This window comes from Manis pentadactyla, chromosome 9 (assembly GCF_030020395.1).
Source record: "Manis pentadactyla isolate mManPen7 chromosome 9, mManPen7.hap1, whole genome shotgun sequence".
NCBI lineage: Eukaryota > Metazoa > Chordata > Mammalia > Pholidota > Manidae > Manis > Manis pentadactyla.
This window is the reverse complement of record NC_080027.1, coordinates 19,096,460-19,121,877: the sequence shown is the minus strand read 5'-3', so window position 1 is coordinate 19,121,877 and position 25,418 is coordinate 19,096,460. Positions and strand designations below refer to the sequence as shown.

Sequence of the window (25,418 nt, the reverse complement as noted above, 5' to 3'; positions counted from 1 at the left end):
CCAACAAAGGCCATGAACCATTCTCCCGACAGAGGGAGGGTGTGGAATCACCCCCAGCCACATACCAGATCTGGCTCTGCCTTCCCAGGAAGCAGGGCCCCTGTCTCTGCTCCCTCCCAGCAGAGCCCAGGCACCAGGACCAGTCCAGACTCCATTTGTCCCACTAATGAGTCTTAAGTATTTGGCTTGGGATCCTGCCAGTCTGCTCCTTTGGGGACAGGAGGGTGGAAGAGAACAGGACAAAACTCATGCCAGTTGGGCTCTGCTGGTTCCTGGGAGGCTGGCATGGAGACTGCCTGGCACAGACCTACCCAGGGCACAGCCAGGCACCCCCATAAGGCCCCCTGCCTTTCTTTCTCCTCCACTTCAGGGGTATCCCCAAAATTCAGATAGCCAGGCATACCTACTAGATGGAAACCTGGGGTTGGCCCCAGGAATGTGCATTTTAAGAAGCACCGCAGGAGATCGTGTTGTACAGTGAAGATTAAGAACCACTGCTCTAAGAAGTCGATGATGGGAGTTCCCAGCTGGTTTGTGAAATTGTGCATGCATGCTTTTACAGATCACAGCAGTAGTCAAATTTTCAAATTATATCAGTAGCTCCCATACTTACTAAAAAAAAAAAAAAGAAGGTGGTGGGGCTAAGATGCTCTGGTGAATGGGACGACTTTAGAATTCACCTATAGCTCTGACCTGCAGCTCAGTGACTGTTCAGAGCTCATCAAGGCGGGACCACGGGGGCCTCTCCTTTCCCCAAGCCCCAGGGAAAGACTATGCTGGCCCTAAAAGAGGCTGGCAAGTCTGGGGAGCCCAGGATGACAGAGGAGGCAGCTGAGGGACAGTAGGATGCCAATGGGCAGGGGCTTGGGTGGGAAGGGCCAGAGCCTCGGGGACATTCCAGAATGCATGGTTTGAAAGGACTCTTAGAGACCACAATCCCCTGGAGGGGAGGATTTATTTTTCTTCCAATATCCGGTCCTCTATCTCTCTGTGGCCACACAGCTCAGCTGCATTCCCTAGTCTCCCTTGCAGATAACAGGGTTCATGAGTTGAATTCTAGCCAAAGAAACGTAGGTCTCCAACAGCATGTTCCCCTCTCTCCCCTGGTTGCCACGGAGGACTCCACGGCCCCTGCAGGTGACTGAGCCACCACAGGGAAGGAGCCTGGCTTCCAAAAAGACAGCAGGGTGCAGAGTGGCCCCATCACTGGCCCACCTTGTGCCATGAACAGAAAATAATTTTATGTGTTATGCTACTGACATTTGGGGTTGTCTGAATCTGCAATCAGCCTATTATAACCAATACACCCTCCTTGGGGACACTGAGCCCAGGAGAGCAAAGGAAGTGACATACTCAACATCAGAGTGAGCTCCTGGTGGGCCAGTGCCAGGACCACACACCACACTACAACCTGGGCAGCACCAATTCCCAAAAAACTTTATTGTTTCAAGTGGCAAAATGTTTGGTCTCGGTGGGGCACCTGGCACGGTGGAGGGAGACCTGGGGTGGGGCTGGGGCAGGGCTTGGCCCATTACAAAAATCAAAGGCTTTTATAAAAAATGCTATAAATTGGTATCAAAAGAAAACCCAAGGGAGGCTGGAAGAGGGAGCAGAGAGGGAGGTGGAAGGAGAGCAGGGGAAAACCGTCGACCACCAATGCCTGAATCCAGGTTGGGAGGGGGGTGGGGGGAGAGCTGGGGCGGTGATACAAAGTGCATAAATGTGCCGCCCCCAACGCCCCTCAGAGGTGGAGGGGGGCAGAGGCCGCAGCCTGAGGCATGGTGGGGCTCCAGCCGTCTCCTCGCTGGGGACCCCACAGGACTGGGCACTGCCTGAGGCTGCCAGATGGGGGGACCTGCAACACAGAGGGCAGAGAAGTCAGGCGGGAGAGCTGGGCTCCCTCGCCCTGCGCCCAGCCCAGCTCCCCCAGCTGAGCCCTGCTGTGAGGACGCTCCCTGCTGGGGACCTTGAGCCAACTGGGTGAGCCACTGTCCCCAGGGGTCCCAGACCGGAAGGGCTGGCTGACCACACGCAGGCCAGCCGCAGGGCACGGAGGCTGAGCCCAGGGAGGATTACAGGGATGGAAGCGCCCCCTCCTCACCCTGCTCTATGGGCACAATCTAGGGAAAGCCAAGGGACCCACCAAATCCTGGAGCCTGGCCTCCCCTGCCTGCTTCCAGCCTCACAGAGAAAAGGGGATGGGGAGCGAAGGTCTACAGGAGAGACTGGGCCTCCTGAGTCCTCCAGGGCAGGCCCCCCTCACCCGTGAACCCCACTCCCCACCCCAGGCTGGCCCCAAGCCCAGGAACGTGCTCTCACCTCAGGGACTTCTCACACCTTCTTTTTCTTCAGCTTCAGGGCTTGTAGCCAGTTGGGTGATGATCCTTCTGACCTGAAAGGCAGAAGGCAAACCTTAGGAAAGCTGGACAAAATGAAGGGAATAGCAGGGACAGGAAACCCCCATCCCCTTCAACCAGAAGAGGCAGCCTGTGGTTTGGCTGTGAATTTCAGATCTCTGACCCCAACTTAATACAGTTAATTTGAGGCACATTGACCTCCTCCCCAAATCTCAGTTTCCCCTTCTGTAAAGTGGGGTTCCCTTTTCAGGCCAACCCAATGAGGTCAGTCAATGCTGAGGCCAGTCAGAGCTGAGGCCACCTACCCTGAGGATTTCTCTGGCTTGGGAGGTAACACAAGAGGCTTCCCCAGCCCCGGGACTTTGCAGGACTTGGAGCGCTGGACCGCCGAATCCTTCTGGCTCGACTTGCTCTCTGCCAGCTCCCCCTCTTCAGCTGAGCGGTTCCGGGAGCGCAGTTTGGCCTAAGAGACAAGTCCAGGTGCAGGCAGGTGTTGGACAGGCAGAAGGATTTCCTTCTGAGGGCTGGGTCTTCCCAGCAGTATGCAGTCCCCAGAATCAGGCACAGACCCCTCTGAGGTTCTTTTACCCGAATTGATGGGAAGTCCCTTAAAGACAAGCCTCCCCTAAGAGCCGAGCCATGCTTTGCACCTTGCAGGCCCTCAGAAAGATCCTGCGGAATTGAATTCTAACTAACTGAGCTGGCCAAAGCCAGTGGTGACTTCCCGTCCTGTGCCTCCGCGTGCACTGTTCCCTCTGCCCGGAATGCCCCACCACTCTGCCCTCCACAGCCAACTCCTGTGCATGCCTCAGCGAAGGTCAAATGCTTCCATGAGGCCTTCCCCAGCATGCTCTCCCATCCCGCAGCACCTCAACGTTAAGAAATACCTCCTCTCTCTCTGGACAGGCCCAACCCTTATTTGTACCTCCCCAGTGACTCCTAGCCCTCCTCCTTACCAGAGCTAATTATAGACATGGCTGTGTCCCCCACGACCCCGTGAGGTTCTGGGACACAAACGCCGCTCTCAGCATCCCCCTTAGCACACAGCGCAGGAGCCACCAGGGCCCTCGCCGTTGAGTGGAATGAGAGGAGGAACAGGATGGGGTGGGGCACGAAGAGGCAGAGAGGAGAAAGGCTGGACGCGAGGTGGCCCGCTGGCCAGGCGGCTGGGTGCATCTGCCGAGTGATCAGATGGTACCTTCAGGGCTGATGGGCTCAGGCCAGGAAAAAGGTTGACTTTCAGCCCCTTGGTGCCCAAGGACATCCGTGTCCGGCGGTTCTGAGGCTCCTCCACCACCTCCTCATCTGAAGATGGCACCCGAGAAGCTCGTGGCTCTGCAAGGGCCCAGACAGGGGGCTCAACACAGACAGCACGCCCTCCCTGCCCCTGCACGGCCCCCAGAGGCAGAGCTGTCACCCAACAATCCCCCAGCCCTACCCGTAGAGTCCTGGAACAGGCGTGCATCTGAGTCTGCTGCCTCCGACAGGCCCAGGGTGCCTCCAGGCCGGATGGCCGGGGCCCGGTGCCCACGCTTGCGCCCCAGGTTGGCACGGCTCCGGTACATGGCACTGTCAAGGATCTCAGTGTCCTGCTCAGGACAATGGCAACACCATGTCATTGCTGTCCCATCCCAGAGGAGCCTCCACAGCAGCTGGCCACGAGCTGATCCCTCCAGCAGCTTGCAGTGCCCCAATCATGTGACTGTCCACTACCCACCTCCCACCCTGAGACTGCTCAGGGCACCACGCGGCTCAGGGCAGCCCAAGGAACGTGGCTCTGGCTGTGCCACCCATGTATCAGCCCCCAACCTCAAGCCCACCCACTGCCCTGGGCCCACCTTCCACTGACCTCGATGAAGGAGAAGTCCTGGCTGGGGGAGCTGGTGGGGAGAGGACCCTGGGCTGGCTGCTGCCTTGTCAGGCCCTGCTCGCCCTGCCCAGACCCTGAAGGACCGCAGGTGCCGTCCACCTCTTCTGCCTGGCTGGCTTCACCATCAGGCTGCGGCCTCCAGGCGGGCAGAGGGTCCCTGCCAGGTTCCAGGGGCTCCCCTCGGTCAGCACCTGCTGTGGCTCCTTCCTCCTCCAACAGGCCGCTGTGGTTTGAGGCTGCTGACTCCCTGCGGGCCACTGTCTTGGAGCTGCTGGCAGCCAGCATGTCCTCCACGAGGCCCAGGGAGCCAGAGGGTGGGGAGCGGGCCGGGCACACGCCAGGGCTGCAAAGGAAACGGACCAGTTCACTACAAGGCCACATCTCCCCCCGCCAGCAAAGCCACTTCACCAGGTCTGCTTCCCCCTCCCTCAGGCCTCCCTCACTCGTTCAGGAGGACATGGCCACAGCCTTGCACAGCAAAGAGGACATGAGCTGGGCCAGCCTGGCAGTTTTAAATCCCAGATCTTACTGAGACTTTGGATAAGCCCCTTCACCTATAAAAGCCTCAGGATCCTCAAACTTTATAGAGCCCTTTGGGAGATGTAAGGATTCTAAAGCACAATGCCTGACACTCAACGTGCGCCCTATAAATAACTCCTATTGTTATTGCTGCCATTGGGGTTGTTGATACTGTCCATGTGTCCCTCCCAGGGGCACCTGCGTGTGTGGTCCCTCTCCTTGGGAAAAACCAGGTGTTGGCCCATTGGGCTGTGTAATCTCTTCAGCCCCCACCCCATGCCCCAGTCTCACAGGACAGCCAGGGACTCTCAGAACATGCCAGGCCCTCGCAGATGGCTGCATGTCTGGACAAGCTGTTCTCCCACCCCCAAAAGCGTCACCAGCAATCCCTCACTCTCCCTGCAGCTCAGCTCCTCTTCCGACGCTGACCTGCTCTCCTCCCTGAGGACAGCCCCTCCTCAGCCCTGCAAGCTCTGGGCTTCCACCTGTGCCAGGCCTGCCCAGAGTCTGCACTTTTTTGTTCCCACAGCTAGTCTGTAAGCAACTCAAGGGCAAAGTCGGGGCCCCGTTTGCCTTTGTGCCCCCAGCACCTGGCTCGGAGTCTGGCCAGGAGGATCAGGACTAAGCAAATGTTTGCCAAGCAATTGAGAGGCTGGGTCACCTTGCAGCTCAATGCAGCTCATGCATCTTCTGCCTTCCGCTCCCTCAAACATGACACAGATGCGCCATACAGAGCACACCACACACCCACTCACACACCCCACACGAGGAACCTGTGTGCCACCCCCGAAATACAGACACACTCACGGCACGCCCATGAGGGAGGTGTGCCCTGGTCATCAGTCACTCCCAGACACACCTAGTACCCATCCCCCCTGAAGCACAGCTGAGCCACACCCGGTCACCCACACCCACACCCACACCCAAGGGCGTGGGAAAGGCCGGCAGGGCCGTGCCCGGAAGCCAGGCCTTGGAGTTCCCGGGATTGGAGGGGGAGGACAGCGAGGCAGGTGAGTCAGTACCAGGCAGGAAGCGGGGAGGGCGGGAGGGAACGTGTGTCAGTCTGTCCTTCCACAAGCTGCTGACAGATGGAAATGTAAACGGTCTGGGGAGAGAGGGCGGAGGCGGAGGCAGAAGTGCAACAAGCGGGAGCAGCCCTGGATGGGAGGTAAACCCCTCACCCTGCAGCTCCAAACCAGAGGCTGGGAGGGAGGGGCAGTGGCCGCGCCCCCACCCCCAGGAGGCCCTGCCCGAAGCCCCTCCCTGGGGTGGAGCCGAGGAAAGGCTTAGGGCAGGCCCCCTGGGGCTCTGGGGAAGGCCATGAGGGGACATGGGGAGGGCGGAAAAATCACAGTGCACATCGTCCTGGCCAGCCTAACCTCACTCACCCTTCTCCCCCTCTCCGGAGAAGCTGTCCTGCCTCTGAGCACCCAGAGCACCGATGACCTGAGCTCCTCCCCAGCGGACGACAGGTCAGGGGCCCGTGCTGAGTGCTGCCACTCCAGCACAGGTAAGGGCTCCATCCCTCCTAGGCCTGTGGCCTTGGCAAAGTTACCCACCCACTCTGAGCCTCAGTTGCTTCATCTGTAAGGGAGATAATAAAAGTAACACTTTGCTGGGCTTGTTGGCAGAAATATGAACCCAGCACATAGTTGGCACATGATGTTTAGGCTAATCATCTTCCTCCTCAACACAGGTTCCTGGCCTAAGGACTTCTCTCATTCCACGGATAACCCTCCCCCACCCAGACTTTGAGTATCTGGAGGGCTGGGACTGCATCTAACCCCACCCACACCCACACCCACACCCCCTCTGGGCACAAACCAAGGGAATGGCATGTAATAGATCTGTAAAAAATCCCCAGTGTTCAAGGCTCCAAGATCCAAAATGAGGGCAATTCAGGGCTGGAGCTGGAATGATGTGCCTGAAGGGGCAGCAGCTGGCCTTGACCCCAGAAAGGCAGAAAGAGTGCCCAGAGGCCAAGCACAAGGCTGGGGCTCAAGGGAACATCACAAGCTGGGGGCCTTGAGTCACAGTGCCTCTCTGGGCCTCAGTTTCTCCCCCCATGAAATGAGGGAGCTGGCCTCAAAGATCCCTGAGGGTCCTCTGAGAGTCTATGTCCGGGAAACCAGAGACAAGGGGGCAGTGCACCAGCTCTCGGGGACCGAGGAGCAACACTCCCCCCAGGACAAGGTGGCCCCAGACACAGCACAGGGGCCTGAGCTCTCCCCACATCCCGCCCACCCCTATGCTGGTCTGGTGGCAGCAGAGCTGGACAGCACCCCAGCCAAGGCCCGCCCACCATCAGGGGGACCTCTGTCCCACACCGGGATGATGTCATCAATGTCCCCAAGGGCTCTCACACCCACCCAAATGTGAAAAACAGATACAACTACAGGTATTTTCCAGTGATCACCATATGCGGGTTCTAACTCAAGCCTCACAAGAGCCCTGGGAGCAATTACTCCCAATCACAGGCAAGAAATAGGAGGCCCTGCAACAGAAGGCATTTGCCCAAGGTCACAGGGGGGGTGGCAGAACCAGGGCCCAAACCGGGCAGACAGGCCCAAAGCCAGAGTACACTGAGCGATTCTCAAGGACCTCTCATTACCAGAGGAACCCCGAAAACGTCCTTTAAAGAGCAACTTCCCAGGGTGTAGAATTTCCCTAAGTCAGATGCTCGGAACACTAGCCCCTTGGATATTAGTCAGATCCGGGAAGCACTGCGTTAGGGGAAGGTAAACAGGTGTCCTTACTCCTGGCTTTCAAAGCGCTAATACACACTAATGCACATGATGCTCTGCATCTCCTGTCCGGCCAGAGTGCAGGCATTTCCCAACTTACACCACAGCCAGAAAACCTGAGGGTCTTTAAAGGCATGGTGGAGACCAAAGCTCAGACAGCTGAGGGCTGAGGACTCCCGGCTTCTCTGTGAATCCCCCCACCCCCCACCCACACCACCGCACCCCCAGCATCCAGGCAGACCTCCCTCCATCCTTAACAAAGGACAAGATATCCCCACTCTCCCCTTCTCAAGAGCCACCCAACCGGAGGGGAAAGGTGCAGGGCTGTGGGCCCCACTCCTCGGGAGTCTGAGGGTCCGGATCGCAGCGGCCACACCTGACAGCAGTTAAAAAGTCAAAAAAAGGCCCAGCTGCTCTGTGACCTTAAGTGGGTCACACCACTTCTCAGCCTGCAAACTGAAGATGATAAAAATCCCTTCTGCTTCACAGGGCAACTGTGAAGATCAATGAGGTCAGAGGTGCAGCTGAGTGCCAGGCTCTGCGGGCTCCGGGAGTCCCAGGAAGAGAAATGGGGAGCAAACACAGGGCCCCTCTAGTGCCTGCAGCAGCGATGTCAAAGCTCCGAGTCTTATGTTAGAAAATGAGGCTCAGAGTAGCCCAGCAACCTGGCCAGGATGCCTGAAGCCTCTGAACACCAGTCCTACATACAGCCATCCCTGCAGTCTTAATACCACCTCTGCACCCCTCTACCTCTCCCTTAAGCAGCTGAGTCCAAGAACGTCCCCTCCTCAGCAACCCCAGCACCCTGCCCCAGGCTCTGCCCACCTTCCTCTCCCTCCTTCTCCTCCATCCACCCCAAATGACAGCCCAGTCTAGGATTCTCTCCAGCCCCCTTCAGGTACCTCCTGCGCCTGCTCCCACTTACAGCACAGCCCTCACCCAACGCCTCCCTTCTCTTCCCCAGCCAGAAGCCCACCCAGAAGCTCTGGCTCTGAGGTTAGAAGAGATGTAACTTTCCACTCCGCCAAGAGGATAAAACCAAATCTCAATGGATGGAAATGTTAACAAAATAGACACCATGTCTTTTTAGCACCCTTTCCAGGTGCAAAATCACCTCAGTTTGTTTTAGAGCATAAAAATCCCTGAGAAAGACTGTGGTTGGCTTGTAAAAGTACCAGTTTGTTCCTTTGGAAAGCTCTCTTTCACCAACTCTGTGCATGGAGGCCAAGGTCACAGGGTCAGGAGCCAGGCACCAACACCCTCGAAGTTTTGGACTGTTGCTCCTACAGCCTTAGCACAGGGCAGGCAAGAAACACCACGTTCCTAACCTCCGTAAGAAATATATAATGAGCCACTGTCCACTCTACTCCTGCCCTGCAGTGGCCCAGGCAAGAGGTCACGGGGTCCTCCCTCCTACAACTGGGAAAGCATCCGTGTTCCCTGGCTTGGGAGCAGAGGCCAGCGGAACAGCCTTTGTGCACAAGAGTGGAACCCACCAGAAACCATCGGATGGGACACACACCAGTTCCTCCAGGACAACCACAGGAGAAACCACCAAGAAAGCCTACAGCATGGACTGCAGAAGAGCACACCACAAACGTCCCAATCTTCATCACAAACAGAACTCACCTACACGTGTTATATTTCATTTAACAAAAAAAAAAAAAGAACATGACTTTTCCCATGTCGACTTTACAAACACTGAATGTCCCCGGGGAAAGCTGTTTTTCTCCTCCTCGGAAAGGCTGCAACCTTTCAGCCGGCCATCAGTCACACCTTCCCTCCCACCCAGGCACGGGGCTCCCTTACCTGGCTCCAAAGCTGGGGGCTTCTCCTGTCTCCATTCTGAGGTCTGCAGGGCAGGTCTCCACGGAAGGACAAGAGTTATCTTCACCCTGGGTCTCTGGCCCACCTGTCTCACCTAGCCCCATGCCCCTGGCCTCGGAGGGGTCTCTGGCCTCCAGGCCAGAGGACAAGACACCACTGTCCCTGAGGCCTGGCTCTAGGCACTGACTGACCTCTCCCACCCCACGCTCCCTGGCTTCGCTCGGGGCCCCAGAGAGCTCCATGTTGTGGAGTCCCAGGTCTTGGGTCCAGTCCATCTGCCCCACTCCACATCCCCGCAGCTCCAGAGAACCTCCAGACTCCAGGTCACAGGGCAGCTCCAAATTCCTCGGGCCCAGATTGTTGCCCCAATCCACCTGGCCTGCCCCTGGGGCCACGTTTCTCAGCCCAAGGTCAGGTGTCCAGTCTGCCTGCCCCACTCCACGCTCCCTTGATTTAAGGAACTCCCCAGCCTCCACACCCAACCAGTCAGTCTGCCCCACACCACTCTCTCTGGCCTGGCTGAGGCCTCCTACCTCCCCCACACCAACCAAATCCCTGCTCCCCACCCCAAGGTCAGAAGTCCAGGCTTTCTCCCCAACGCCAATCCCCCTGGGCTCCTCAGACCCTCCAGTCTCCAAACGGCTGGCCAGGTCCACATCTCTCAAGCCCAGGTTGTCCGACCAGCCCATCTGTCCCATGGCATCCTCCCTGGTCTCACTCGAGCCCCCCGAACCCACGCAGCTGGACACTTCCAAGTTCCTGAGGCCCAGCTGGTCAGTCCAGTCCAGAGGCCCAGCCAAGGCCTTTTCGGGAGGCACAAAGCAGCCCCCTCCCACCTTGCCGGCAGGGGTCGGGCCAGCACCGCTCAGCCGGTCATTGCCAATGACACCAAACTGAGAGCTCCGGCCTGGAGCCTCCACGCAGAAGTCGCCACTCCAGGCCCGCTGCCCTGGGCTGAAGGTCACATCCTGCTGGGGGACCACACCGAGGCGGAAGTCGCTGGCCCAGCCACGCTGCTCCCCCTCCCTGTCTGGGAGGTCAGCAGCATCTGGGCCCTGGCCCGCGGCCTGCTGTCTCCCCTGAGGCCCACCAACATCCTGGCCGGCAGGGCTGCCCTGCCAGCTGCTCCGGTCTGTCTGCTCCACAGCCCCATCCTGCGGCTGGGGGGCACTGGGCCCAAACAAGCCCCGCGACTCTCCCTCTTCAGGTCGGCCCAAGTCCCTGCTGGCCTCGCCCTGGCTGTCTGCCCCACTCGGGACCTTCTTCTCAAACTCCTCGTCCTGCTGTTGGGCTTCCTCGGGGCTGAACCCGGCGCTCAGGGCTCTCACTCCAAAGACTCTGTCCGGGGGTCTGAGGGCAATGGGGCTGCCACTGCCGCTATAATCCCCCAGCCAGGCATTCCTAAAATCCTGGTCAGGCTGCTCTGCACCCAGGCTGCCATAGGTGCTGAGCAAAGGATCTCTCTTCCCAAACTCCTGGTCCTGCTCGCCTGCGTCCTGGCTGCTGTACCCTCCACGGTGGTCCTTCCTTCCCAGTTCTGGACTCTGCTCGGTCACATCTCGGCTAGCGTAGGTACCCAACGAATCTCTCTTCCCAAATTCCCAGTCCTGAAGGCTTGTATCTTGACTGCTGTGAGTACCCAACGAATCTCTCTTCCCAAATTCCTGGTCCTGGAGTTCCGCATCCCGGCTAGAGTAAGTGCCCTGGGAATCCCTCTTTCCAAACTCCCAGGCCTGAATATGCGCCTCCTGGCTCTGAGTGCCAATCTGAGCTGGCTTTCCAGTCACCCAGTCCTGGGCTGTGAGCCCCCCTGGGGCAGACGCTCCACTCCCATTTTGGCTGCCGACCTCTATTTCCTCCTGGCTGATGCCACGCCTGCTGGCCCACTCCATGGCGCTCCCTTCCCCCACTCCTTGCCCACACTTGCCCGCCCAGTCCCGCTCTCCAAGGTCTGGGTCCCCTCTAGGGCTGGCCTCCCCGAGGCCATAGTCCTGAGAAGAGTCTTGGGACCAGCTGGAAGGACGAAAACTGCTGGGATGTGGGTCTGCTGCAATCCCAAATTCACTCTGCAGATCTTTTTGGGCCCAGCCAAGGAGTCCCTGGGAATTAGAAAAAAAGACAGTGCTTAGAGTCAAGCAGGGTGGGAGTCAATCCAGAATGAGAGTCAGCACTGCCTAGTATCTGAGAGCCCTAACACCCTACCCTAGCAACAGAAACCCTAGGTTTGGAGCCTAGCTGTGTAACCTTGAGCAAATCACTTAACCACTCTGAGCCTCAGGAGCCTCATCCTTAAAACAGGTAATTCCTACTGCCTGGAGTGGTTTAAGAGGATTAAACAAGATCACCTGAGCCAAGTCTCAGCCAACAGCCTGGCATGCAATGGTCACTCAGTGATCCCATGGTTATGTTTACAGTCCTTAGGCAATACTTGGCTGACTGCCACAAGAAAGGCCACCTGGTAGAGTGGTCTTCACATGGGTATGGGGGGTGGGGAACACTTCCAAGTAGGGAAGGTCGAGACTCAAAGCCCCTCCACAACCTACTTTCCAACCAAGGTGAGCTTCCAACATGACCCTTAGCCCTTCCAAGTCGCCCCCAAGCTCCCAGGCCCTTGCTCCCTAAGGAAGGCACCCTTCTGCCTAGCCCTCCCCAGGAGGACCTCCCAGCCCTCATCTGGGCCCTGGGGGAGACCCAGCCAGGGCTCCCTGCACCCCCCATCCCATACTCCCGTACTCCCTGACTCACTCCCTCCGGCGGCTGAGCCCTGGGCTCAGGGCTGCGGAGCCTGCCGGCCTCATCCCGCAGTGCTGCGTTGGCCAACAGCCTCTCCAAAATAGACATGCTGGGCTCCACGTCCCCAGGCTGGGCCATTGCCCCAGCCCCTGCCCCCTGCCTGCCCCAGGCTGCTGGGTGCGGCAGGCGCCGGGACAGAGCTGCGCCGCTCCCCTCGCCCAGACCTGTCCGACAGCCCTGGCCCCGCTCCCTCCAGAGCAGCTGCAGCTCTGGCTGAGGCCCCAAGCCAGTTGAGTCACCCACATCCCCTGACGGACACACCTACTGCAGGAGCCAGCTTGGTCTTAACTCCTTCCTGCTCCTCCTCCTCCACTCCGGCTCCACTCCCTCTGCCCCAGAGGCCCGCTGGCTGCGCCTTCCTTCCAGCCCTGCCCTCCACCAGCCCAAGCTGGGCTTGAAAAATCATTTCAAAAGCCACCTGGACTCCAGCCCTTAAATTCAGAGGCAGCCTGGTAGGAGAAAGGGCACTGGCCAGGGGAACTGGTGCCCTGGCCCAGGCCCAGCCACCAACTTGCTGGGTAACCTTGCAAAAGGCTCTGCCTCCTCTGGGCCTTAGCTGCCTGTCTACAGGCAAGTCTTGAGCTCAATGGTAGTAACATTCACAGAAGCTACCACTTAGCACTCATGATGACCAACACTATTCTCAGTCCTTTTTAAGTATTACAGCTCATTTTGTCTTCAACATCAGACGGTGAGGGAGAGCTCATTGCTGTTATCCCTGTCTTACAGATGGAGAAACTGAGGAGGCACAGGTAGAAAAGTAACTTGATCAAGGTCACATCTGGGCAAATAGAGAGCAGAGCAGGTGAACCCAGGCAGTCCAGTTCCAGAGCCCACGCTTTAAGTGGCTGCACTGTTACCTTTCACAGTAATACTTGTCATGATGGACTGACCGCTCAGTACATGCCAGGCATTGCACCAAGCACCTTCCACAGCTAATGTTACCTGCAATATAGCCCCAGGAGGCAGATATTATGAAAGGACTCTCAGGCTTAGTGGTTAGGGTACATCCCCAGGCCCATTCAGATAGTGGAAGGAGTCAGATATGAACTCACACTAAACCCTGGGCACCATCCCGTACCCTGTGCTCTGTCAGCTTTGCCAGACTGGACAGCTATGAGGGCTGCATCCACAGGTTCTCTGCTCATGAATCCCAAGTTCTTGACACATAAAATCCACGCGGAAAGAACAAAGCCCACCAAAGCCCTGGCTTCCATCCCGTGGCCCCCCACCCTCCCTGTGCCCCCAGCCTCACCTCGGAGCAGGCACTTGGGGTCTGCGTGTCCTTCAGCTCAGGCCCAGCTCCCTGCCTTGCACTACTGGCACTAGGTGGTGGTGAAGCCAGGAGGTCATCGAGCCAGCGGGAGCTGCTCTCAGGGCCTGCAGGTTCAGGGGACGCCCTACAGCAGTCTTGAACCTCTGTTCTGGGTAGGGTGGTCTCAGCCTGGGCCAGGGTCACGGCCTCCTCCTCAGCAGGCAGTGCCTGCCCCAGGTCCATGGTGTCAGCAAAGAGGACACAGGGCTGGTCAGGGGATACTGGCTGCTGCTGCCCCAGGATCGGCTCCAGGATGGGCAGAGCAGCTTCCCTGGTGGCCAGAGGGAGCGGGGACTCCTGTCCGGCCAGGGGCTCCCCCTCCTCATGCCTCTCCTCTGCCTGCAACAAGGCTGACCCAGGGGAGACCCCTGTCGTTGGTAATGGCTCAAGGGGCACAGCTGGGGACCGAGGCTGACTCTCGCCATCGCCTTTGTGGGTTGAGAAGATGCCTGGACCATCCACCTGCGCCCAGGAGCCAGGCCTTCCTGACCCCTCTGGGGCTGACTGGGCTCCGTGCCCCTGCTGGGACACGCCTTCTTCCCTGCCAGACGCAGCCCAATCACCAGCCTCAGCAGCCTCCGCAGCCTCAGTGGCTTCGGTGATAGGGGAGGGAGGCGGGGAGTCCAGCCTCCAGACCCCAAGACCTGAAGGCCGCGTGGGGAAGGTCCATTCAAAGGACTGTGATAAGCTCCAGTTGGACTCTGTCCCACTCCCAAAGGGATGATCCAGGGCCAACTGGCTCCCCTGGGTTTGGGGCAGGGCAGCCAGTGAGCCCCCCAGCTTCTCCTGGTCTTGGCTAGGCGGCCTGAGCACACCCTCAGAAAATCGGCGCTGAGCCAGGCTGATGGTGCGCAGGTCTACATCACCCTTGGCCACATCCCCAGATGGAAAAGTCCGGGCAAGGTCCAGCAACTCACCCCCCTCCATCAGGGGCCGGGGCGAGGTGGCTGGGGGCTGCTCTGGGCTGTGGCACCCCAAGACCTTCTCAGGGGCCGGGCTGCCAGGTCCGTGGGCCTCTGAGGCTCCCGCAGCAGGGAGCCCTGGGCTAGAGGGACGGCAGGAGCCCTCATCCAGCAGGACTGCCGTTGAGGATGCTGGAGTCACAGGGAGGCAGGGAGAAGGCCCAGAAGCCACGGGACTCTGGGCTTCTGGCAGCTGAGAGCGGCACAGAGGGCTCCCATCAGGTGAGTGAAGTCGCAGGGACCCGGGATCTGGGCCTGAGACTTCAGTGGGGAGGCCTGGGCTGGTGGTGCCTCCATTCTCTGAGGCAGGGCCTGGACTTGAGGGGACCCAGGGCTTGGAAACCTGCAAGAGAAAGGTCAAGAGCCATCACTCACCTCTCAGCTGGGTTGGGGAGGCCCCTGCAAACCCCATATAGACCCCCAGGCCAGCTGCTTCCTCACACTCACACTCCACAGACCAGGGAGAAAACTAGAGCTCAGAAGGGGCCTCTCAGGACAGTAGGGAGAGGACCCAAACACGATTCAGGGCTTCTTAAGCTTCTTAGGGTTTACAGACCCCTCCTTTAGGCCCTTTCCCCAGAAAATGCACACAACCTCATTCCCATCATATGCTCACACCACTTCAGGTGGTTCAAATCCTCCCACCCGTCCCAAAGGTCACTAGAGATCTCCTAAGACTCCATGGTTCACGGGTCAAGATCACTGGCTTTGCAAAGAGAAAAGGAAAATTGGGCATTTGTCTTAGAACAGGACTCCAAGCCCAGTGCAGGCCCAGACCAGCTCTGAGGAGTAGCTCCGGGGAAGGTATGGAGCCCCCCACTCTGATCTGTGTGTCCACAGGTCCCACAGCTACCCAAGGAAGCAGGCAGGCCTCGGAATTGAGGAGAAAGACCCTGGGGGACGTGAAAGCACCTGGCCGGGTGGCACCCCAGCATGGCCACTTTTAAACTGGTGCCTCCCACATGGTGGCCACTTGGTCTTTCTGAGCCTCAGCTTCCTGATCTGTACATTGGGGTTCACGGCAGCAATATCGGTTCATGGTGTGAGGTCAGGATTAAGTAAGATTTGTGCACATGCCCCTTGGGTTAGGACATAAAGAAGAGCAGATGGATGCTGGTTGGGGAGGCAGGGGCGGGAGCAAGGGGAGGAAGGGGCCCCGAGCACCTAGCCCTCCTCCTCTCCGCCCAGCCTGTCCCTGGACGATGACGGAAGCCTTTCTCTGCCTGACTTTGTGCCCATAGAGGTTACGCCTCCCTTGCTGCCTCCCCGGTGGGGCTCTCCTCCGACATCACCACCCACTGGGAACGGGCAGGGAAGGGGTCCCGCTTGCTTCTCAAGGCCCCTTCCATTCCCCCCTCCTCCCTCCTCTCCACAGAACTCTAGTTTTTAACTAGATTTTACTGAAACTGCCCCACCCACAGGCCCGCCTGTTGGAGCCCCTACAGACCCTCATTCCCTGAGAAGCTTAGCCCCTGGATCAGTGCACCACCACCACCCTGCTACCCGCCCCAGCTCTGAACGTTTCAACAGCTGCACAGGAGACACTTGGGCAGCCAGGCTCTGCTCCTTGACCTCCCCTCCCGCAGGGTCTCCCGTCCCTCTAGCCCAGGGTCACTGTGACCCACCTCTCCCAGGCTCACACCCAGATTTGCTGGTAACAGCAAAACCTCCACAATCTCCATCTCAGGGGTCCCAGGCCATGCCCTCCTCCTGTCTGTCCAGCTCCCAGCTCCCTCGGCCCTTCTGTGAAGCCTGGTCCACGAGCCCTCCTTCTAGCTTGCCGTCCCCCACTTCCCTCCTGCCTCCCTTCTCTGTTTACCACCATTCAGGTCACTTTCTTAGACAACCGCCTCACCTGGCCCTCATCCTGCGCCACCTGTCCGCACACAGCTCTCCACCTCAGGCTGCCCCTTGCAGCCCCCCATGGCCGGAGAGAAGTATGTGACCAGGAGCTTCAGCCTCACCACCACTCAAACCCCTAAGGCCCCCGAGGTACCCAGCGCGCCTACTACATCCCCCCTTCACTCGCTCACCCGCGCTCCCAGGCAATGCTTAGCATCTTGTCTCCTCAGGCCTCCAGCCCCTCCCATCCTCTCTCAGCTGCCGGCCTGGCTTCCTGTCCCTGAAAACAGAAGCCATGGGCAGAGAGCACTCACGCTGGCTACCTGCGTGAGCCCAGCACGCTGCTCCCCTCCTACCATCCAACTGTCCTTGCTCTGGGCTAAGGCCAACCCCTCCCCTCTCCTATATCATTGATTTTTCCTTCTCTGCTGGCTCATTTCCTTCAGCACACAAACTGCTCTCATTTCTTCTATCTTAAAAAACAAAAAAAACACTCTTGGCCCTCACCTCTCTCTCCAACCACCACCCATTCTCCCTTGGACGCAGTACTTCCATTCACTGTCTACCGCCTCTCGCCGCATTCTCTCTGGAGCCCACTCCAAACAGGCTTCTTCCTTCACCAGGCTACCTAGCTGCTCTTGTCAAGGTCGCCAGTGACCTCCCTGAGGCTGATCCCATTCCCAGTGCCCACCCTCCTTGGCCTGTCCGCAGCATCTGACCCTGACAGCCACCTCCTGCAGTCCTAAAAGCTGACTTGGTTGGGCCTCCAGGGCTCTACCCCTGCCGGACACTCCTGCCCTCACCGTTGCTCCTGCGGTCTCCTGGTCTCCTGGTCTCCTGGTCAGGCCTCAGGCCTCTTCCCTCCTCCACCTCACCCACTCCCTTGGTGATCTCAGCTGATCTGAAAGATGATCTGTGCACTGATGAGTCCCTGGAAGCCCAGACTCATACCCAACGGCCCACCTGACATTTCCACTTGGATGTCTAAAAGGCATCTCCAACTCAACAAATCCTGAAGCAAATTTCTATGTCCCCCAGTTCTGCTCCCCACTTCCAAGTTCTTGTCTTGGTAAATGGTCAGCGCATCCTCCCAGTTGCTCAGGCCGAAAGCCATGGACTCATCCACAATTCTGAACTCTCACCTTCCTCGTATCAGTCTATGTGCAAATCCTGTCCACTTGTCTTCAAATGCTATCCAGACTCGACCACCCCTCACCATCTCCACCTCCAGGGTCCAAGCTGCCTTCATCTCTTACCTGGCCTATTACTGGCCCCCTAACTGGTCCTTGCTGCTGCTCTTAGCTGCCTGCCACCAAGAGGGTGAGGTGCTTCTTTACAACTAAGCCAGTAGCATGTCACTCCTCTCCTCCAAACCCCTCAATGACTTCCTCACCCACTCAAGCCAAGGTCCTTCAAGTGGCTTACAATGCTCAAAACAACCCAACCCTTCACCCACTGACCCTCACTGCCACCCAGCTCCTCTCCTCTAGGCAATCTAGGCATCCTGGCTTCCCTGCCAGAGAGGTACGTGACCCTGGGTACCTGCAGTTCCCTCTGCCAAAAATGTGTTTCCCAAACATCTGCACAGCTGCCTGTCACCTTCAAAGCAAGGCCTTCCCAGTTACCCTAATCCCAGAACCCTCTACGTTCCCAGGTCTCCCCGGCACCTGTCTGATGCACCACACATCTGCTCGTTCACACACATTATCTATTTCCATGTCTGCCTCCCTACATTAACAGGTGAGCTCCCCGAGAGCAGAAATGGTATGTATTTTGCTCTATACTATTTCCCCAGCACATGGCTCATAGTAGGTGCTCAGTAAATATTTGTTGGACAGATGAATAGAGTCAGATCTCCACCATTGGGCAAATGGGAGAGACACTGGCTAACAAGGCCTTTATGGGCCAGGAGGGCCACCCTTTACATCATTTACTCAGGAAAGCTGGCTGACCACCCTCTGAGCTCAGGGTAGGGAGAGGAGGGGCTCTAACAGGGAACCCCCAGGAAGAAACTCTCTTCTCTTCTGAGCCCTGAGAAGGCAGCCCAGTCAGACAGTGTCTCCAGCCCAGAGACACTGGAGTCAGGTACCTCAGATCCTCCCTCAGCCCGTGAGCCTTGGTGGCCTCGCCTGGGCCTCACCCCTCATGTGGGACCAACAGGGCCTATTCTTTTCTAGTTATTACAAAGATTAGGTTAGTCAGCATCCCTGGAACATGCCTGCACACAGTAGGTACTTAGTGAGTGGCAACTATTAAGGATATTGTAGTTATTCTTTATAACAAGGAGCTCAAAGCCTGACTCACACTTAGCCACCTTAGTGATCTAGAGCACAAGCCGGCTGCTGGGCAAGTCACCTTCGCCAAGGGCCTCAACTTCCCCATCGGAACTACAAGGAGGTGGAACACATGATCTCAGATGACCCTCCCAGCTCTAAAATACCATGACTCTAATTTCTAACAGGAGGATAACTCACATCAGTACATGGTTCAGAGCTGGCCGGCTGAGTCAGGTCCCCGTTGAATGCCAGGTCCGAAGGGGAGTTCCTGTGAGGGAACAAGACAGGAAATGGAGGCACAGAATGGAGAAGCCTCTCCCAGGATGGGTAAGGCGACAGCTGATTAAGAGTCTGCCTAAGCACCTTTAATAGCACACCAAGTTCGGTCCCTACCCCAAGGCATTTACTACTGAGCCCTGCCCAGAACCCGCAGACGTAGTGCCCACTCTCTACCTGCACATCAAGGGTTAAATTCCCCCAGCTCCTTTGGGAAAAGCACTGTGCATGTCCAGACCCCACAAAGGTTCCCCAAAAGATAACTCCTCTTTCCCCTAGCCCATGAGGAGTTAACGCTCCCCTCCGGCCAGCAAGAGTGCAGCTGGTCTGGGCTGCCCTGCCAATATTTCTTGAAGGATTGCAGAGGGAGGAGGAGGAGGAAGAGCATTTTTTCCAAGGTTGAAGTTGTTCCTCTTAAGCTCTGCTTGGAGCCAGGGAAGGGAGGAGGATGGAGGGCAAAGCCAGCCCAGGCAGGGTGTGACCTCCTGGAGCCTGGGCCTGGGACAAAGGAAGGTTAATTGGAGGCCCTGCCTCCTAGGCACTTTCAGGTGAGAGAGTCGCAAGGCTGGAGAGCAGGGTAGGGCAGAGGCAGGGGCAACATATTCCAGCTCAGCCCAGACCAAAGGAGCCCTGCCCTGCACAGCAGGAGGCGGCAGGGAGCCTCTGGGCCCGTCAGAGCCACAAGGGCCCAGGGGGCCCACTGTGCTGACCTGGCTCTCCTTGCCCTGAGGATGGCCTCCAGGCAGCTGCGGCTAATGGCAGATCCCCCATCCTCTTCCTCCAGTGCCCTGTGCCCACCAGTCCAAGGGGCACCTCCTTGCCTGCTTTCCTTTATACTGGCACCAACCCCGCATAAGTGTATCACATGCAACAAGTCTCCAATCTGGCTGTAATCTCTGTGCACTGACACCAGCTGGCCTGGCATCAAGGTGGGTTCATGTCATATCTTTCCCATCAGACTCCTCCTCGTGGGCAGACTGTGCCCTACTCATCCCGCTGCATGGATACACACACACAGAGCCCCTGGCATGCTGCTCCACCCACAGCAGGAACTCCCAATTAAGAGCACATGCTGAGAATCAAAGAGACCTGAATTCAAACTCCAATTCAGTCTCTTACTTGCTGAGGGACCTTGGGAAGTCACTTTGAGTCTCAGTTTCCTCATCTCTAAAACTGGTCTAATATTCCCTTCACTGAACAGCCTGGCTATGGATTAAATGAGGCAAAGGTCAGCCTTCAGTATAAAAAACTAAAAATAAGCTTCCATTACTGTACATTTGAGCTCTATTGGAAACACACATCAATTCTGTAAAGAGAATCACAATCGTGAAAAGAATATAGTAATGAAAACACCATCTGCCGGGGGGGGGGGGGATGCTTTGTGACTTCAACCAGGCTCTGCCTCCACTCACAGCGCACAACTCGCCTGAAAGTGAAGGTCACAGCCCCAGATGGGGCCACCCACGTCATCCTCCAGGCTGCAACAAAACATTCAGCCTCCCACCCCTCACCTCTCCTCGGGGGTCTTGTTGTTCTCCTCCGGGCACTCTGTGGGAGACTCTGCCGGCCCCTCCTGGGACCACCTCCTGGAGAGGGTCCCGCCATCCTCATCCCTCGGACTGGCAGCCACGCCATAGGTCCTGGGGCCGTATCTTGAGCTGCCATCATGGTTGAAGGTGAGGCGGGAGCCCCAGAGGCGGTCAGGGCTGGCGGGCACCTCCTTTCGCGGCTGCTCCATCTTGGCCAGGATCTCCTCCACCGTGGTGGCTGCAAAGCGCTCCGAAGCTAGACGGAAGGGGGCAGGGGCCTTCCGCACGCCCCCCGGGGCAGCACATCGAGCTGGGGGTGTCAAGGGGGGCATCTCTTCTTTCCCAGACTCCTCTTTCCCAGTCTCTCGGGGGGCTTCCCCTCCAGCAGAAGCCTCAGCCATAGGCTTTGGTGCAAAGGGAAGAGGACGCCTGCTGCCACCGTAGGGCTGGGGTCCTGCCAGCATGTTCATCTTCCGGGCAGAAGGCAGCTCAGCCAGGGGACCCCGGGGAGGCCGAGGCCCAACAGGCACCAGCAGGCTAGGCTTGGCAGGCAGGGCTGGCTTGGCAGGCAGGGCCCGGGGTTTGGGCTTGACAGGGGGTTTGGCCCGAGGGTCACCTACCAAAAGGAAAGGATTGGTTGGGATGCTATCAGAAGAACCAGAAAGCAGAGACGCACCTCCAACCCTACAAAATCATAACATTCACATCCTCCTAGGCACAAGCCAAATGCCACCTCTTACATGAAGCCTTCCTTGATATTCCATACACATCCCAGAATTATCTTCTCCCAGCTCCAAATTCCCAAAATGTTTTAGTCAATCCCCCTTATAAGCTAAAGCTACTTAAGGGCCCAGGTGGCACCTCATTTCTCCTCATATCCCACTTTGCACCTATCACACATTCTTATCAAATGGGAGATTGAATGAATGGCCAAACAAGCCAAAAATGAATGCCAGCCTGCCATATTAAGCAGTCAGCCCCCCATCTCCCCAGTCCCCTCCTTTCCTCCTATGTGACAGTCTGCTATACTACCATTCACAGTAACCATTTTACCCCAGCTGAGCTTCCCCACTCCGCCTCTCCGCTGCACCCTCGCCACCGTGCACACACAGGCTGCCTCCCCACTATCATCCAGTGTGTGATCAGGAATGCAAACTTACTATTTACCTAAGCCAAACAGAAGTAAATCTGCTACAAGGAAAAAAAACAAGGCTCGAAACCTACCTTCTATATAAGGCATTCCAATGCCAAATAAAAGACCTTAGAATTACTCATGGCCATGGCCCTTCTAATAGAATCCTGTATCACCCACTCATTCGGCTCAGAGCAAGAAAGGAGTCTAGACAGGGAGCCAGGAGACCTGGTTCAAACCCCTCTACGTGCATGCCATTGCCCTCTAGACCTCAATTTCCCCCTCTAAAATACCTGGCTTGATCCATACCATCTCCAACATCATCTCAAAGGTCAGTCTGGTCTCACTTGCTGGCCATCTATGACCTCAAACGGTCCTGAAGGGCCTCAACAGGAGTGTAGAACCTTTCAAACTCATCCTGCACCACCCACCCACCCATTCCCCACCACCTCACATAATCATCACTTGCCCACCCCTCCAAGTTGAGACTCTGCCTGTCCCGCCCTGCTCCAAGACACCCTGCTCCACCCTGCACCCATAGGTACCTGGCTCAGAGCCAACAGATACCAGCCCCTCCTCCATTTCCCGGGGCGGCGGGGAAGCCGTGGCTGTACCTTCCCTGAGAGCAGACACTTTCATGACATGCGGCAGAACCTGCATGAGAATTGGGGAGAGAGGGTTGTGAGCTGGAGCAGCTGAGGACCCAGGAAGAGAGAGAGAGAAGACAAATAGGGCTGGGCGCCGGCAGTAGGCACAGCTGAGGGAAGTCCGCTTCTGGCCCAGGCAGTGTGCGACACCAAGAGAGAACTTCAGGAGGGGGTGACAGGAGGTCAAGGAAGGGCCTCAGCAGCCATACCCTCCACTCCTCCCAGATCCCTCTCCACCTCTCATCTCCTAACCCCAAATCCTGAAGCTTCAGGAAGCCACCCACTGCTCCCTCCCCTGGCAAGCTCTCCCAGACACCCCACTTACCACTGTTCCCAAGCCACCCCTTGGGTCTGATGGTCCCACTTGAGGTATCTACTCAGGGGCAGAGCAAGAGGGCCACAAAGCCTGAAGTCTCTCTGTGAATCACCTCAGGGGAGACGGGAAAAACCCGCTCCTCCCCAACCTGGGGCTCCGCCCCACTGCCTGCCCCCTCTTCCCGCTCACCCTCCTTCCCCCCTCCCTCCTGCAGCTGGGAGTGGTTCCCTCTCCCCAGTCTTTCCCCCTCCTCCTTCCTCATCCATGCCCACTCCCGCCTCCCTCGGAGCTGTATCATCCAAACACGGAAAAATAAGGAATAAAAAGTAAACATCTGGAATACATTTTTTTCTTTAATTTCTCAATCGCTTTGGCTTCAGCTTGGAATTTGATGAGGTAAAGCCAGGGCCTAGTCCTGTTGCCATAGCAATGGCCTCCCACTGGATTTCCAGAGCCCAGCCAAGAGGAAGGAGGAGCCGGCCCAGGCCGGGCCTGGGAGAATGGGACAGGGCTGAGAACGTCCGGGGGGTGGGGCAGCTTGGGGGGAAATCTCCCTGGGGTTCCCCCTTCTAGGACAGTCAGAGTGGGACATCCTCCGCCTATAAAACAGGGATATGTGGACATCACTCACCAGCCTAGGCTGGCCTGAGGGGCTTTGAGGGTCAGAAGAAGACATTTTAAATCAAGTGACACAGCCCTGTGATAGAAGCCAAATGGTGCCCCTCCTCTAAGCCTGTAACAGGCGATCCAGGGTCTGTTATACCAGGACTCAAATGCTGGCTGGGTCTACCACTTTCTAGCTGTGTGACAGCTGGCATGCTGTGAGGCTCTACTAAGCCTCAGTTTCCCTACGTGAAAAATGGAGTTACTGAGACTGTTGGCTTACATGAGACGCATGCAAATTGCTTAGCACAATGCCTAGCACAAAACAAGTGTCCAATAAATGTTGGCCATTATTAGTATGATTCCACTGTCATCAAGAAGCTAACACCCTTGGTAATCACCTCCTCCTCTTCCGAGACCACAGGCTGCCAGCATTCCAGACCATCCCTCACCCCCTAGGCCCCATGTCACCTGTTCTTCAGACACCCCACCTCCTCCTCAGGTCCCATCCTGGCTCCTGAAGCACCATCCCACCCAACAGACCGACACTGCCCCCCTCCCCTCCCTTTCCAAGGGAAGGGGCTGTTCCCTACCACCTGGTATGCACACAGTCTGTGAGGTGAGGACAACCCAACCCAACCCTCTCCAACCTGCAGCAGTGCCGTCACTCCAGCCGGTCTGCAAACACCGCTCCAAATCCTGAGGAACCGCTGCAAAACCCACCCACCACTCACCTTTGACCCTGCCCCCAGCTTGTTTCAAAGATGGGAGACACCCTGAAGAGGGTAGGGAGAAACCCAGGGCCGTCAATCCCTTGCTTAGCGCACAACCAAGGAAGACCGCTCGCTGCGGGTGGGGGGGTAACTGCAGAGCCAGTCCAAGTGTACGTGGGGAGGGGCACGTGACAGAAAATATAAAATTAAGAAAACACAAGACCGTTTCCTTGTCCTTGAACATTACTACAACTGACATGGTGTGGGTGGTTAGAAATGAGGATGAACTGGCCCAGAACCGAGGAACCCTTTCACCTGAGGGCCTGGTGGGGACACCTCTACGGTTTGAGGAGCTGAAGCAATGAGGTGGGGGCTTGGCTTCCCCAGTTGAAAAGTGGGGCACAGCAGCTCAGAGACACAGCACCCCAGCGAAGAAACCCAGGTGACAAAAGGCCGGAGCCAAAAGCTATAGAATTCCGGTGGCACTGAGCGCTCCACACCCCGAGTCTGGGAGACTAGCTGACCCCCAAGAGCAAAGACCGCCTAAGGGCTGGGGGAGGCTGGGAAGTTCCCGCCGGGGGAAGGAGCCCAGAGAGGCATCGGCACAGGCGGGGTCGCCCCTATGGACCCTGGGATCTCCGGCCGGATCCGGGGCCAGATGGGTCGGCAGAGACAGCCTGTAAACTGGAGGAGGGCGGACCAACGGGAAGACGGAACAGCCCGGGGTGAGGGGCCGTCTGGAGGGGCCCAGTGGGACGCTCTGGACACAGAGGGGCCGGCGGCAGCCGAAGAGAAGAGGAGGGTTGGGAGAGAAGGGGGCGGCGGCGACAGAAGCGAGGATCTGCGAGCGGGATGTGAAGCAGCCGGCGAACAGACGGGGGGGGTACTGGGGACGCGGCCTGGGTGGAGATGGACTAGGGTGGCTGGGGGTGTGCCGAGGGAGCCGGGGGAGGGAGGGGGCTAGAGCGGCCCGGGGAAAGGGGAGGCGGGGGTCCCTCCAGCGGCTCCGCCCGCCCCCGGCCCCGCCTCAAGCCCTCGCCCCCTCCTCCCTTTCTTCTGGCTCAGCCAGCACGAGCTCCAGACGGTGCACCCTCCGCCCCCGAGCACACGCGCCAGCTCTCCCGCGCCCCCGGCCCCTGCAAACTTTCCTGGTGACCCCCGCCCCACCTCAACCCGAGGTTCCGGCTGGAAAGCGCCCACTTCTTCCATTCCTCTCCCCCGCCCCAATCCTGGACCCCGCCCCCGCGCACTCACGCGCTCCCCCTGGATCTGGCTCCGCTCGGCTAGGGCTCGGCGCCCCGACGCCAGTTGCCGCCGCCGCCGCTGCCGCCGTCACCGCGGGACCGAGCCAGAGCGAGCTCCGGCGGGGCCCCGCCCCCATCCCCGCCCAGGCCCACGCCCCCAGAGCGCCCTATGAATATCCATGAGCCGGCGGGAGCCGGCGTGGGAAGCTCGTGCCGAAGTCGCCTGATCGTATGCAAATAGAAGCTGCCCGGGTACTCAATTATTCATGATCTTGCAAATGAGGGCCCCGCCCCAGGTTCAGACCCAGGAGAAACTGACGCAATTCGACAGCCAAAAGAGCTCGGGCAAAATGGCCACCGAGACGACTGCCTAGAGAGACTACCTTGAGACGGCCCAATCCTCAGGCTCAGAGCCCCGCACCGATTGCAGCACCAGAGCTAGAAAGAAGGGAA

The 25,418-nt window shown here is 58.0% G+C and overlaps 1 protein-coding gene across 2 annotated transcripts; it reads right to left on the bottom strand.

Annotated features, from left to right (window-relative positions):
• Positions 1-1,415: 1,415 nt before the first annotated feature.
• On the bottom strand, positions 1,416-25,082 carry TNKS1BP1 (tankyrase 1 binding protein 1). Of its 2 annotated transcripts, none has more exons than XM_036880452.2 (12): positions 24,976-25,082; positions 21,988-22,096; positions 20,293-20,926; positions 18,704-18,773; positions 13,366-14,730; positions 9,300-11,416; positions 4,207-4,570; positions 3,796-3,946; positions 3,556-3,692; positions 2,663-2,820; positions 2,320-2,392; positions 1,416-1,855 (listed from the first exon to the last, which is right to left on the bottom strand). In XM_036880452.2, the coding sequence occupies exons 2-11, from the start codon at positions 22,079-22,081 to the stop codon at positions 2,332-2,334; spliced, it is 5,151 nt and encodes a 1,716-aa protein (XP_036736347.2). In that variant the 5' UTR covers positions 22,082-22,096; positions 24,976-25,082; the 3' UTR covers positions 1,416-1,855; positions 2,320-2,331. The 2 variants fall into 2 exon arrangements, with proteins under 2 accessions (XP_036736347.2, XP_036736348.2); XM_036880453.2 differs by lacking the exon at positions 24,976-25,082 and adding an exon at positions 22,415-22,577.
• Between the last annotated feature and the right edge of the window lie 336 nt (positions 25,083-25,418).

Coding starts and splice junctions, on each gene's coding strand:
- TNKS1BP1 (XM_036880452.2), bottom strand. CDS start 22,081: ATGAAAGTGTCTGCTCTCAGGGAAGGTACAGCCACGGCTTCCCCGCCG. Junction 18,774..20,292: donor AACAAGACCCCCGAGGAGAG/GTGAGGGGTGGG, acceptor GTTCCCTCACAG/GAACTCCCCTTCGGACCTGG. Junction 2,821..3,555: donor TGAGCCCATCAGCCCTGAAG/GTACCATCTGAT, acceptor CTTGTCTCTTAG/GCCAAACTGCGCTCCCGGAA.